This window comes from Phacochoerus africanus, chromosome 15 (assembly GCF_016906955.1).
Source record: "Phacochoerus africanus isolate WHEZ1 chromosome 15, ROS_Pafr_v1, whole genome shotgun sequence".
NCBI lineage: Eukaryota > Metazoa > Chordata > Mammalia > Artiodactyla > Suidae > Phacochoerus > Phacochoerus africanus.
In genome coordinates, this window is record NC_062558.1 from 91,363,222 (window position 1) to 91,377,617 (window position 14,396).

General features: G+C 41.7%; 1 protein-coding gene across 8 annotated transcripts in view; it reads left to right on the forward strand.

Moving 5' to 3' along the window:
• LOC125117088 (WASH complex subunit 2A-like) overlaps positions 1–14,396 on the forward strand; it is a 59,588-nt gene that overhangs the window by 32,810 nt on the left and 12,382 nt on the right. For all 8 annotated transcript variants that reach the window (XM_047762871.1, XM_047762875.1, XM_047762878.1 and 5 more), the window contains exons 18-22: positions 960–1,061; positions 3,154–3,285; positions 5,117–5,283; positions 10,356–10,458; positions 14,119–14,274. In XM_047762871.1, coding sequence (XP_047618827.1) covers positions 960–1,061; positions 3,154–3,285; positions 5,117–5,283; positions 10,356–10,458; positions 14,119–14,274 — 660 coding nt within the window. The remainder of the gene's footprint in view (positions 1–959; positions 1,062–3,153; positions 3,286–5,116; positions 5,284–10,355; positions 10,459–14,118; positions 14,275–14,396) is intronic.

The following is a 14,396-nucleotide window of genomic DNA, read 5'->3' on the forward strand; positions in this document are numbered from 1 at the left end:
TCCTATTTGTCTGGCTCTTGTGTATTGAAGTTTCTCTTCCTGAGGGAATAGTTGTCCTCTTTTAGTGTTTCTGGTTCATACAACTCAATTTGCAGAGCTTTCTTTATATTATAGGCTGACATTTTATAATATTTTGGAAATTTCTTCACAATCTACCAGATATTTCTCTAGTTTGCAGCATTTCCAAGCTATAGTTCAAGTATAGAATATCAAACGTTATAAAATTAAAATTGAACTTTTTTTTTTTAGGGCCGCACTCTTCAGCATATGGAGGTTCCAGGCTAGGGGTCGAATCAGAGCTGTAGCCACTGACCTGCACCACAGCCACAGCAATGCCAGATCCAAGCTGTATCTGTGACTTACACCACAGCTCATGGGAACACCAGATCCTTGACCCACTGAGTGAGCCCAGGAATCAAACCTGTGTCCTCATGAATGTCAGTCAGATTTGTTTCCACTCAACCACAATGGGAACGCCGAACTTGTTTTTATTTAAAAGAAAAATATCATATACTTATTAGAGGAAAAGAGGGATGTAACTAAATAAAACAGAATTTTAGATCCAGTAACTTGGGACTCTAGCTTCTATTTCCGTTACGAAATCTGTTTAATCTCTCTGACCCTTTGGACAGAAAAAGGAAGTTATTCTTATTTTTTTTAGCAAGATAGGAAATTGGAAAATTTCCTCCTGCCTTAAGTCATCCAAGTGGATGCGTCGAAACCTCCAGGTTCCAGTGAGGCCACTTGGAGTTCCATGCGGGTCTCTCCTTCTCGCCTGCACACAGTGAGGACAGATTCTGATGTGTGGAAGTTCCTCAGGGACTGTGACAGCCAGCTTCCCTGTCTGACAAAGAGATCTGGAAGCACTGTAGCCATGTCATAGTCTTTAGTGTTTTACCTCTGATGCTTTAAGAACCAATACATTTTGTTAACCAGCAACTTTCATCTTGATCCGACAGGATTTGTTTTCTTCTCAAAGTGTGAATAAGTCGAAAGATGCATCTCCCCTGCCTAGCAAACTCCCCACCTCAGTCTCGCTTTTTGATGATGAAGATGAAGAGGTAAACACTGTTACTGCATCACAGGATAATCAAGTCTTTGATTAGCAGAAAATCAGTGCTGATGTAGCTTTAACCAGAGGCTCATACAGTTAGAACAAAGTGATATGGAAACAGTCAAGCTCTCTGAGGCTTACATAACAAAAACAATTGTTTTTATTTCATTGACTCTCTTCTTAAGTTTCTCTTAGCTGTGCAGTGGGCAGGACCTTAGATTTTCTTGACCCAGCTCTGTGTAAAGCTTTAAGATTTTTCTTTTCTTTTTCTTTTTTTTTTTGTGTTTTTTTAGGGCCCAACCAGCGGCATATGGAAGTTCCCAGGCCAAGGATGGAATCGGACCTGCAGCTGCCAGCCTATGCCACAGCCACAGCAATGTGGCATCCAAAGCTGAATCTGTGACCTATACGACAGCTCACGGCAACACCAGATCCTTAACCCACTGAGCGAGACTGGGGATCAAACCTGCATCCTCGTGGATAATAGTCAGGTTTGTAGCTGCTGAGCTACAACAGGAACTCCCTAGATTTCATATTTAAAATCTGCCTTTAAGAAATACCTTGTAGGGATGGACCCCAATGATCTATAGGAATGTCTGGGATAAAATGGGAGTTGAGGGGAGAAGGCAGTCGTGCCATCACCTTGCTTTTCTTTCCTACCCTAAATGAAAGAAAGAGCAAAGTAAAGAAATGAGAAGGAAGGCAAACCAAACCTTCCTCCTTATGCAGTATTGTGTGGTGGCTAAGCTAATGGCTTTGGCATTAGACCCCCTAGTTGTACCACAGGCAAATCAGGGACCTTAGGCAAATAACTTGACCTTTCTGAATCTCCTCTGGCTTAGTAGTATAAAGGGTCATTGTGACAGCTAAAACAACTAATGCACTGCCCTCAGCATAGCACCTGGCAAGTAGTAAGTACATAGTAAATGTTATCTCTGTCTTTAGTCTCCCCAGTTAGTGCCAGTTCATTATTCTTACGGCCTTTCCTACCTGCCCACACTTTCCTTAAGGGCTTCCTTTATTGAATCTTTACACCTCAGGACTATTCACCTGTTGTGTGTGTGTGGTTTTTTTTTTTTTTTTTTTTGCCATTTCTTGGGCCGCTCCTGCAGCATATGGAGGTTCCCAGGCTAGGGGTCTAATCGGAGCCGTAGCCACCGGCCTACGCCAGAGCCACAGCAATGCGGGATCTGAGCCGCGTCTGCGACCTACACCACAGCCCATGGCAACGCCGGATCCTTAACCCACTGAGCAAGGCCAGGGATTGAACCTGCAACCTCATGGTTCCTAGTCAGATTTGTTAACCACTGAGCCACGACGGGAACTCCCTGTTGTATGTTTTTAAGAGTGTTTTTTTTTCTAGCTTTGGGTTCAGGCCTTTTGACCGTTTTGTTCCTCTTATTTAAATAAAAAGTATCTTAATGGGTACTTTTGGAGGGCTTAGCTATACAAAAATTTACAAATGCCATTGAACCTATAAGAATTGGCTCTTAGTAGGCCAGTGATTTTATTTAGTAAACCATGTCTTAAGTTTGTATTGTCTTTTTATAATTAACAAGAAACACAACCCATTCCTTCCCTCTGTCCCTGGTGTCTGTAGATGTAAAGAATGAAGAAAGCTCCCTATTTTCTTCTTATCCATTGCCCTGGGTTCTAATTCATAGAAAGAATGGTACAGATTCCTGGCTGCCACAGGGGGCTGTACTGCTTTCAGGCCAGCTAAGGTTGTGGGTCCCTAATAATCACAGAGGACCCACCGACAGGGGGACTGCATGGAGCTAGGTTCCCTCCTATTTATGTGACCTTGTCCTCATATTACTCCCCATCTGCCAGGTGTTCTGGCTTTGAATTCTGTGGTATCTGTTTCCCTTCTGTGGATGGATACAGTTAGAGAAGATTGTTGGCTGTTGTAGGGTTATACATAAGAGAGAAGTGGGATTTACTAGCATTGTGTGGTGTTCCCCCGCCCCCCCCAAAAGATGTTATGTATATTTTTCACTTGACTAGAGACTTATTCTTTAACAATTTGACATGAGAGAATGTGTTTTTTGTTTTGTGTGTACAAAGTTGTCATAATCTCTTGCCATTTGTTTTTCTAGGATAATCTTTTTGGGGCTACAACTGCTAAGAAGCAGACATCATCTCTACTAACTCAGAGCCAAGAGAAAGCAAAGCCCTCTGAGCCTTCCAAAAAGAAAGCACCTGCCTTATTGTTTAGCAGCGATGAGGAGGTGGGTTAGAAGTTATCTCCTAGAGAATAGCAGATGGTTTGATGGATTTAAGTGTTTTGGCTGTCTTAAACACTTTCTTTTTCTGCCTGTTTTAAATCTAGTGAAAGACTATGTTGACAAGACTGTCTTTCTATTTTTTTTTTTTTTTCTGCCGGCCTGTGCCACAGCCACAGCAAAGCGGGATCCGAGCCGCATCTGTGACCTACACCACAGCTCACGGCAACACCAGATCCTTAACCCACTGAGCAAGGCCAGGGATCGAACCTGAAACCTCGTGGTTCCTAGTCGGATTTGTTAACCACTGCGCCACGATGGGAACTCCTGTCTTTCTATTCTTGAAGAAGGATACTTAGTATGATATATTAAATTAAAGATTAATCTTTCCAAAATGCTTAGGAATAAAATAAGTATGGCCTTCAAATTGTAATATATGCTTATGCAGATGAGTTAGATCATATTTTACATTGTTAATGTTCTCTGTATTTCATTAATTAATAACTATAGCTAGGATTTCTCTTGTGACACAGTGGGTTAAGGATCCAGCCTTGTCACTGCAGTGGCTTGGGTGGCTGCTGTGGTGTGGATTCGATTCCTGGCCTGGGAACTTCCGCATGCTGTAGGCATAGCCAAAAGAAAGAAGTGTGGCTAGATATGGTAGGACTAGCCTAAGCTGGTTTAACTCCTTTTCTGTAATGGTCTTAACATAATGTCTTCATTGTCTGTCTAGATACATATTGGCAGAACCAGTTGAGAATACAGTTAAACTGTATTTAGCTGCTATTCGTATTTAGCTGTACAGAAAAAAACTTTAAATATAATGATGTTAAAAACTGTGAGCATTAAAAACCTTCCTAGATTATAATAATTACTCTCTTTTAACGAGATAGGTAAGTTATGAGGGTATGAGGTATATAGGTAAATTATATATAACAGTGATCCAACCTTGGGCTGCCCAGTGGAACCAGCTGGAAAACTTTAAAGAGTACTGGTGCCAGATTCTACCACTGGAGATTTTGAATTAATTGCTTTGGGGGTATGGCCTGTCACTGGAATTTTCTAAAGCTCTTTTGGGGATCCCAGTGTGTGGTCAGTGTCAAATGTCACTGCTCTTGGCAAGCACTTCTTAAACCATAACTGTGAAGAAATCACCTGGCATCCTGTTATGAATGCAGGCTCTGATTGAGAAAGTTGGTGGTAGAACCTGAGATTCTGTGTAACAGAAGCTTCTGCTTGTGGACCTCACTTTGGTTTGCAAAGCTCTAGATTCCAGAACCCATAGGACCACTTAAGCAAGGGCTTAGGCTTTCCTGATTTGAGGGGGTGAGCATAACTAGGTGAGGTTTCCTTAAATGCTTCCTAAAGGCCAGATTCAGAATTTTGTCGTGAAAGGATCCCTAGCAGTTTTCATTGTCTCGTTTACCTTGCATGAGATTTTTATACATTTTTTTCCCAGTCTGCTTTGGGATTTTTAAAAATTTAAATTCCAGCATCATTCTCCTCCAAAGTTGAGAGTTCTTGACCTAAAATGTTCCTTCTCCTTCTCATCCCCCTCTGTCATGAATTGTGATCTCTGAAGTTGAGGAGTTAGTTCTCTGTCCCAACACAGAGTAGGGTCATAGAGAAACATTGCGGCAGGTGGTGAGGGAGGAAGACGCAGAAGGTCTGTGAGGCCAAAGAACCCAGCCATCTAGATTTGAGTTCAGTAAAGTCATGGACATGAGCTTTCTTCAGAAGTGATATACTTAGTTTAAGGAATGTGAATTTTCTTTTACTGTTCAGGTTTCTTAATCTGAATTGCCACAGGATTTTAATGTATGTTTTATACTTTAAGGACCAGTGGAATACTACTGTCTCACAGACCAACTCAGCAACTGACAAGTCTAAAGGAGAACTTAGGGACTCTGTGGCCCCCCAGAACCAAGAAGTTAAGACCGTGAAGAAGACCAGCCTCTTTGAGGAGGAGGATGAGGATGATCTGTTTGCTATTGCTAAGAACAGGTGAGACTGTCATCATAAGAAATCATTTCATCAGCGTTTGGAAGTTCCCGCTGTGGTTCAGTGGGTTAAGAATCTGACTGCGGGGGCTTGGGTTGCTGTGAAGGTGCAGGTTTGATTCCCAATCCTGATGCATGCAGTGGGTCGAAGGATCCCCAGTCCTGGCACAGTGGGTTAAAGCTGTAGCTGCAGCTCCGATTCAGTCCCTGGCTCGTGAACTTCCATATCCTGCTGTTGTGGCCATTTAGAAATAAAAAAGAAAGAAAGGAAAGAAAAGAAAAAAGAAATAATTTCCTCAGCATTTGTGGTATCAGGTGCAAGGTGGCATGCTGATCATTCATTACCTGGTAATTGTGCAAATGAGAATGTCTTTGATTTTCATTTGCCAGGTATTCTCCCTGGTCCTCGGAAATGTTTTTCTTCGTGGGTCCTTATCTGATTTCCTCTAGTTATCTTCTTTTTTTTTTAAGCCTAAAAGATTATTTTTCTTTGTTAGAGGTTTAAGTACAGTTTGTTGGAGTTTTTTGTTTTTCCCCTGGGGTACCCTAAAGAATGTAAAGTTTAATGTTGCTTAAGTTTGTCATTTGGTTAGAAATCTGCTCAGCATTGAGAAACATCCTCTTAGGAGGATGGTTCTCTGCAGAGTTGTGCTGTATCACAACTGGTAACCTGTAGCTAAAATAAATGCTCCTACACATTAAGGCTCCGACTAAAAGGCAGCAGGTTATGTAGAGGAAGCATGGGCTGTGGTTTGTATTGTAATGTGCTGCCAGATTAGCTGTGAATTCAGAGAAACTCCCTGGCAAATGTGTATGTGTGTGTGTGTATATTTTTTCTTTAGATGCTTAAGTGATTACTCAGAAATTTAACTGAATGGTAGTAGCATAAAGAGGCAATTGGGAGTTCCCGTCATGGCTCAGCGGTTAACGAGCCTGACTAGTATCCATGAGGACTGGGTTCAATCCCTGGCCTTGCTCAATGGATTAAGGATCCGGTATTGCCATGGACTATATGGTGGGTCATAGATGCGGCTCAGATCCCCTGTTGCTGTGGCTGTGGCGTAGACCAGCAGCTGCAGCTCAGATTCGACCCTTAGCCTAGGAACCTCCATATGCCACAGGTGCAGCCCTAAAAAGACAAAAAAATAAAAAGGAGGTAATCGATTGGACATATATGCAATTGATGCATTGATGTGATTTGATGGATTCAGAAGTGTCTCATATTTCTGTCTGAATACTGTGATCTCTTCAGATGTCACCATTTCTACTCTGGCCCTGTGACTTGGCCCCTGGATGTATCTTGGGCCTCTGGTTAAGAATAGAGGTTCTGGAATCCCAATACCTGTTATTAAATTCTAGCCCTGCCAGTTGTTCTCTGAATAGCCTTAAACAAGTTGCCTAGTCTTTCTGTTTCTCTCTGTTAAACAGAAATGATAAAAGTACTTCTCTCATAGGATCATTGAGAGGAACTAAATGAAATCCAAAAGTGAGATAATAACTGGTACATTGTAAGCACCTAAGTGTAATTTACCATCTTTAGTGCAGGGGAATTAACATTTCATTCCTTTATTTTTTTTCCTCTCCCTCTCTTTCTTTCTCCTGGGACACCCTTCCTTTGTTTCCTGGCCAGCTTCTTCCAAGACTCAGTTTAGGCTCTCTCTTTTGAGGGCTTCCCTAACCCAGACAGATGAGAAAAAGAAGAAATAGCATCAGAGGCTAGAGCAAAAATGGCTCCATCTTTAATACCCACTGCCCCCCCCTTCATGTGAGCATTTTCTACCTTGTATAGAAATTATCTGTTTACATGGGTACCCCTCCCTTTGCCCCCTGCCACACATATGGTCACAAGTTTAGAGGTTAGGAAGCATTTGTAGATCCCAGTACCAACTACACACAGTATCTGACTTTCAGTAATGCAAGCTTTCATCAGATTCTCAAAAAAAGCTTTTAAAGACGATAACAAGTGTACAAGAGGATGTGGAGAAATTGGAGCCTTCGCACATTGCTGGCAGGACTGTAAAATGGTGCAGCCACTTTGGAACAGTCTGGCAGGTCCATAAAAAGTTAACCATAGAATTGGAGTTCCCGTCGTGGCTCAGTGCTTAACAAATCCGACTAAGAATCATGAGGTTGTGGGTTTGATCCCTGGCTTTGCTCAGTGGGTTAAGGATCCAGCATTGCCGTGAGCTGTGGTGTAGGTTGTAGACACAGCTTGGATCCCACATTGCTGTGGCTGTGGTGTAGTCCGGTGGCTACTGCTCCGATTGGACCCCTAGCCTTGGAACCTCCATATGCCACGGGAGCAGCCCTAGAAAAGGCAAAAGACAAAAAGACAAAAAAAAAAAAGTTAACCATAGAATTGCCATAGGACTCAATTTCAGTTTTAGTTTTTTGAGGTTTTTTTTTTTTTTTTGGTCTTTTTTAGGGCTGCACTCTCGGCATATGGAAGTTCCCAGGTTGGGTTGAATTGGAGCTGTAGTTGCCGGCCTACACCACAGCCACTACAATGCCAGATCCGAGCCATACCACAGCTCACAGCAACCCCAGATCCTTAATCCACTGAGCGAGGCCAGGGATCGAACCCGCGTCCTCATGGATACTAGTTAGGTTCATTACTGCTGAGCCATGACAGGAACTCTCAATTTCAGTTTTAGTTATATGCATAAAAGAAATGAAAACACATCCACCCAAAAACTTGTGCATGAATGTTTACCATAATGTTACTTAATAACCCCAAAGTGGAAACAGCCTCAAAGTCCATCAGCTGAAGATTAATCAACAAATTGTGTTATATCCATACAATGGACTCTTACCAGCAATGAGAAGAACTAAAGACTGATACATGCTACAGTATAGATGAACCCTGAAAATATTGTGTTAATTGAAAGAAGCCAGTCATAGAAGACCCCATGAATGATTCCATTTGTGTGTAATGTGGGAAAGCGATAAATCCATAGAGACAGAAAGTACATGAGTGTTTGCCTGGGGCTGAGGGGAAAGGAGAATTGGCAGTGATTATGAACAGGTATGGCTTTCACATTAGGTTATGGAAATACTGTGAATTTAGATTATAGTGAGAATTGCACAGCTCTGAATATACTGAGAACCACCGAATTGTACACTACGAAAGGGTAACTCTTCTGGTATATAAATTATAACTCAAAACCCGTTCTGAAAACAGAAACAGAAACTTTGTGACCCTAACAGCATTGTGAAGTACTGCCTTGTCAGCAGGGCATTCAGTTATCCTGGCTGGCCTGGACAGGCCTGCTCTGTGCCTGTCATTCCAGCATGATGATGACTAATTTTCCCTTTCACTCTCAAAAGTGTCCTGGTTTGGGCCATAAACTATGACCATCTTAATGTTTTTGACATCTGCACCTTTTAATAAATCCAGACACTTACCCCATTATTTATAATGAGAAATCCTCCAGCTCATTGAGCTGCATATTTTTCTTCTGAGGACAGATTTCCACAGGAGGCCCACATTGAACCAGCAGTTTCGAGGGTGTGGAATGAAGTCCAAGGTTAAGGACTCACTGTCCTTTCTAGTGTAGCTGTGTCTAGAGACCTAACTAACTTTTCTCTAGCTTATAACTTGAGGATTTGGCATCAGGGTTTTTTTGTGTGTGTGTTGGGGGGGTTTTTTTGTTTGTTTGTTCTTTAGAAAAATGTTAAGAAAGCCATGATTCTTTAGGCACCTGGTGTAGTTATTTTTGTAATGCTTTATGATCATTCAACATCAATAGTCATATATTTTGACTATAATTTATGTAAATTTTCATTGGCATATATCCTTAAAAGCATATTAGATACTACCTTACTTTGTCATAACAAATTGGCTCTTTGCTTTCATAATTTCTTCAAGGTGTAGACTTAATTTTTAACTGTCCTTCAGTGTGTAAGTACATGGAACTATTTGGTTGGTTGAATTCCCAGTGATCCTTAGGTATTTTAAAGGCAGACAGCCAGTGTTAAACTAATGAATAACCTTGTATTATGCCTTGTTAATAATAAAACCTAGAAAAAAAGCATGGTAATACATGACCTTCCTGGTACCTCTGCTAGTTATGTTTAATGTAAGTAGATGGATGTGGTGAGCAATTTACTGAAATGACCTAACTAGTTATTAGTTTTATCTAGCTAATATTGAATTTGGAGTTTCCATTATGTTGATGATTCTCTAGTATGCTGCTAATTGGGCGATTCCTTGTCACATAGTAGACTCCAAACTTGACCCTTCCATAATTGGCATCCTTCCTATTTGAGACTCCCGCTGTCCAGTGCTAGGCCTCCCTGTGTTTCTGCACTTTTATGATTCTGTTCCTTACAACATCTCAATTGGTACTTCCTTTGGTAGACATTTATTGACTGACTACCTTCTCCATAGGAGCCAGTGCAGAATCTTGGGTGGAAGAGGTAGGTGAAGACAGATGAGAAGCAGATGGTGAGAAGATCTGGGTCTAGATTTCAACCGTGGTTGCCCAGTGTGGGATAAGAGATAGGTGAACCCAGGTTCTTAAGAGACTTTGTGTGGAGGGGACAGAATGGGATGGGTTTAGGGTTTGAAGAGAAGGCATGGGAGAGCAGAGAGGCGTTGGGGAGGACACAGTTAAGTGGCTGAGGAGGCACCAGGATATAGGTCACGGCCTGAAACAGGCCCTGGCCCTGCGGTCTCTACAGCCGCCTTCCTGACCTCTCTGGAAATAGGCATGGGTGCTCCCTGGTTCTGCCCCTGCTATAGGAAATGGTGAGAGAGAATGCTAAGCGGGTTGCGTGCCTTGGCAAAGCTAACAGCCAGTGCACTTACAGTGAGTGAAAAGTAACTGAAAAGTAACTGAAAAGGGACAAGATAAGCAGGGCTCTGGACTTCTACACAAGAATGAGGGACAGTGGTGATGACTTGCCAGACACAAATTATACCTACTTCAAAGGTTTTTCTTGCTGCCTTCAACTGTGTGAAGTCAACAGATGATGTGTTTTGGTGGTAGGTGGGTTCCTGTAGGTGTGACCTAGAAAGAATATTGTATTTTTTAATTGCTTGTGCCTTTAATTTGCCTTTTTTTGTTTGTATAGCCAAAAGAAGACCCAAAGAGTGTCACTCCTCTTTGAAGATGACGGTGACAGTGGAAGCTCTCTGTTTGGCTCTCCTCCACCATCTGTTCCTGCTGCAACAAAGGTATTCTTAACCTCTTAGGCCCAGGAAGTACCCTGGAGGTGATGCTACGTGAAGATTGGTACTTCCCTCAATCAGATCCTAAAATCTGAATTAGGAGGCTGAGCTAAGTCTTAAGGAAAAACTTGTTTGCCTAGTTGTAGAAAGAGATCTTCTGGTTGGTGTTATTTTACAGATGAAGCACACATGCAAAGCCTGAGAAGAGGATTCACTTGTGCCATGTAGCCCCGTCAGTGTCAGCTGTAGGTGTCTGAGTCTCAGGGAGAGCAGATGACAGTGCTGCCATACTTCTTCTGGAGGAACTTCCAGACTTAGCTCCCATGGCATGGAATTCTGTTAACAATAGAGCAGGCCAGTTCATGTACCATCATTCCTTACAGGAGCATGTGTTTCAAATACTAATGCTTTGGTCCTGGTTTGTATTTAATATTGAATCAGTAAAAAGGAAGGAAATTCTGGGAGTTCCCTGGTGGCCTAGCAGTTTGGGGATTTGGCTGCTGTGACTCAGGGGTTTGATCCCTGGCCTGGGAACTTCTACATTCCATGAGTATGTCCAAAAAAAAAAAAAAAAAAAAAAAAAGAAGGAAATTTTGACATGTGCTACAGCCTGAATATAGCTTGAGGATATTAATGCTGATTAAGATAAGCCAGTCACCAAAAGACGAATACTATATGATTCCACTTACAGGGGGTACCTGGAGGAGTCAAATTCATAGAAACAATAGAGTGGTGGTCACCAGGGGCTGGATGGCTACTGATGGGGAAATGTATAATGGGTACAGAGTTTGTCTTGCAAGATGAAAAATTTCTGGAGATTGGTTGTACAAGAATGTGGATATAATTAAGACTACTGAACTACACACTTATAAGTGGTTAAGATGGTAAATTGTGTGTGTGTGTGTGTGTGTGTGTGTGTGTGTGTGTGTGTGTTTATGGTTGTACTTGCAGCATATGGAAGTTCCTAGGCCAGGGACTGAATCTGAGCCACAGCTGTGACTTACACCACAACTGTGACAACATCAGATCCTTTAACCCACTGCACTGCCAGGCCAGGGGTCAAACCTATACCTCTATAGCAACCTGAGCCACTGTAGTCAGATTCTTAAACCATTGTTCCATGGCGGGGACTCCAAATGTGTGTGTGTGTGTGTGTGTGTTTAACCATAGTTAAATTTTTTTAAAAGTTAAAGTATGTGATAAGAAAAAAGTCAGTTGGTGACTATCTAGTCTAAATACTCTTCCCAGCAATTGAATCTAAATGGCATCACTGTCACAATCACCAAAGCTAAAAAATTTAGCCAATCTTTTTTTTTTTTAGGGCCACACCTAAGGCATATGGAAGTTTCCAGGCTAGCGGTCTAATCAGACCTACAGCTACCTACCTGCACCACAGCCACAGAAATGCCAGACCCGAGCCACATCTGCAACCTACACCATAGCTCTCAGTAATACCAGGTCCTTTACCCAGTGAGTAAGACCAAGTATCAAACCCATATCCTCATGGATACTAGTCAGGTTCGTTTCTGTTGAGCCACAATGGGAACGCCTTACCACATGTTCTTTCTTGGTGATTCATTCTGTCCTAGAATAATCCAGAGGAGGTTGTTGTCTTTTTTTGTCTGGAAATATTCTTTATATTTTCAGACAGTAAATGTGTTAATTTGTCCTATAGAAGCTTCCCAGACCAGTCCTGTGCCAGTTACTGCTTTAGGGACTCTTCTCTCATCACATTCCCACTGGGTGCACAACTTGTACTAGAAGCTTGCGCCTCTAGGTGAGCGTGCTGCCTTTCCTGGGCTCTGTGACTCCCTGGGTGCATAGTCCTTTCTTTGAATCTAAAGGTGCATAGTCCTTTCTTTGAATCTAAAGGTGCATAGTCCTTTCTTTGACTCACCCATGCTTGCATCTCTCTAAAATGGCTCCATGGATAAAAGAATCAGGAGATCTGAGTGCTTTTTCTTTGTAAATTATAAATAACAACTTCTGCCCTGGATAAATTAGAGGGTCTGGAAATGGAAAACTTTGAACCTGTAGTGATTATGATTGTTAAATAGGATAAAAGGTCAGAGATATGCATCTTAAGTAGCAGAACAACCTGCACACCTGAGTTGTACCACTTGTGAAATTTGATCACCTTTAAGGTGACAGAATATAAAAAATATTTTTTGTTTAGAGATCCTAGAATACTTTAAGGTAAGTTAAATGTGACTCAGTTGTAAACTTATCAAGAAAACTAATTTCTGAGTGAAAATGAAGAGTCAGCCTATCTTTAGGAAGATTTAACATCAGCAATTTGGGTGGCATTTTCCTTGGTTAGAGGACCATAGTTATATGAAGGGAGAATACAGTCCACCATACTTAAGATTTGTTTTCCACACTTATTCACATGCATTGACATTATATGTGGTTTTCAGTGAGTCTAGGACATCCCACAAAAATTTTTACCTTGGATCATTTTGGTTTTTCTTTAGCTCTTCTGCAACTCTTTTGTGAGTTTCCAATCCTTTATCTCAAGTTCAAATGATTATTTATGCATTTTAAGAACCTCTTTCTGACAGCTAAAGATCTCCTACCCTATTATTTATATTTTTTCTATCGTAGTCATATTCTTCTTTAATTTCCCAAATTTGTCTTCCTAACTTGATTTAGATATTGCTTCAAAGCTTATTTCCTTATAGCATCTGGTCTAGTTAGTATGACAGAGTGGTGTTTTTTTTTTTTTCCAAGAATTTTTGATAAGCCACTGGCCTCAAGGATGTGGATAATCCTGGCAAGTCACATAACCTCAGTTTCCTAATCTCTGAAATCCCTGCCTCCAGGAAAGGAACAGATAAGAGATGGGGCAAAGTGCTTGCAAACCTGCGCTGTACACTTACTTGACATAAAACATCACGACTGGCTGTGGAAAAATACTGCATGATCCTTTCAAATGAATGGACAAACAAATGTGTGATAGCTGTTCATGTAAATTAGGAAGAAAGTTAAGTAAAGGCTAGATAAAGAAATATTCTCTCAACAAAGCAACTTATACTTACTGACTGAAGAGCACGGGAAAACCTGTGGACGACATCTGAGCTGGGCCTTGCTTGAAGGACGAGGAGGATTTGCTTCTCCAGACAGTGAGGATCGATCGTCCGTATGGAAGTTTACAGTAGGTTAAGGTGATGAGGTGCAGGTGGATGAAGGGTCATAAAGAGATGCCCAGTTGATGGTCAAGTTTGGCATTTTCTTAATGCAAACAGCACAGGTTTGGGTGGGTGGTGAAGTAATCTGGTGGGTGTTTTATTTCAGCAAGACAGCTCTGGATGGTGTCATGTAGCCGAAATGTAAGGGGAGGGAGGCAGGGAGGAGAGACTGATTGTCCGGGCAGCAGAGGTTAGGCTCTAAGCGATGGTACCCACAAGGAGTTAACAGCCACAGGGACACAGGTGCAGACCGTATGGTGGCAGAAACTGGCTGCAAGTCTCAGGTAGTGGTGGTTATAGCTTCTCACTGTTTGTACCCCTTCACTCTGCTGGCTTGTCTTTCCCGACCCCACCATTAAGCTAACGCCCTGAAGAGGACTGTGCTTTTGGCTTGTTCTGCACATTGCCGTGCTTGCGAGTCACACTTTTTTTTTTTTTTTTCGGTCTTTGAGGATGTCATTTACTCTTCTTTTGATAGAAAAAAGAAACTGTCTCTGAAGTACCACCTTTGCTGTTCAGCGATGAAGAGGAGAAGGAGGCACAGTTGGGAGTGAAACCTGTGGCTAAGAAAGTTGAGAGCACAAAGAAGTCCTCAGAAGTTGAGAGAACTCATGTGGTTGAGGAGTCAGAAAAGGTGGACATTTTTTCTTGTATATTCTATTATTTTTGTCTTTCACGTGTTTTTGTAAAACCCACACATGCACACACACACTTAAATTTTTCTATCAGAGAAAATAAACAGTTCATTTGTAGAAA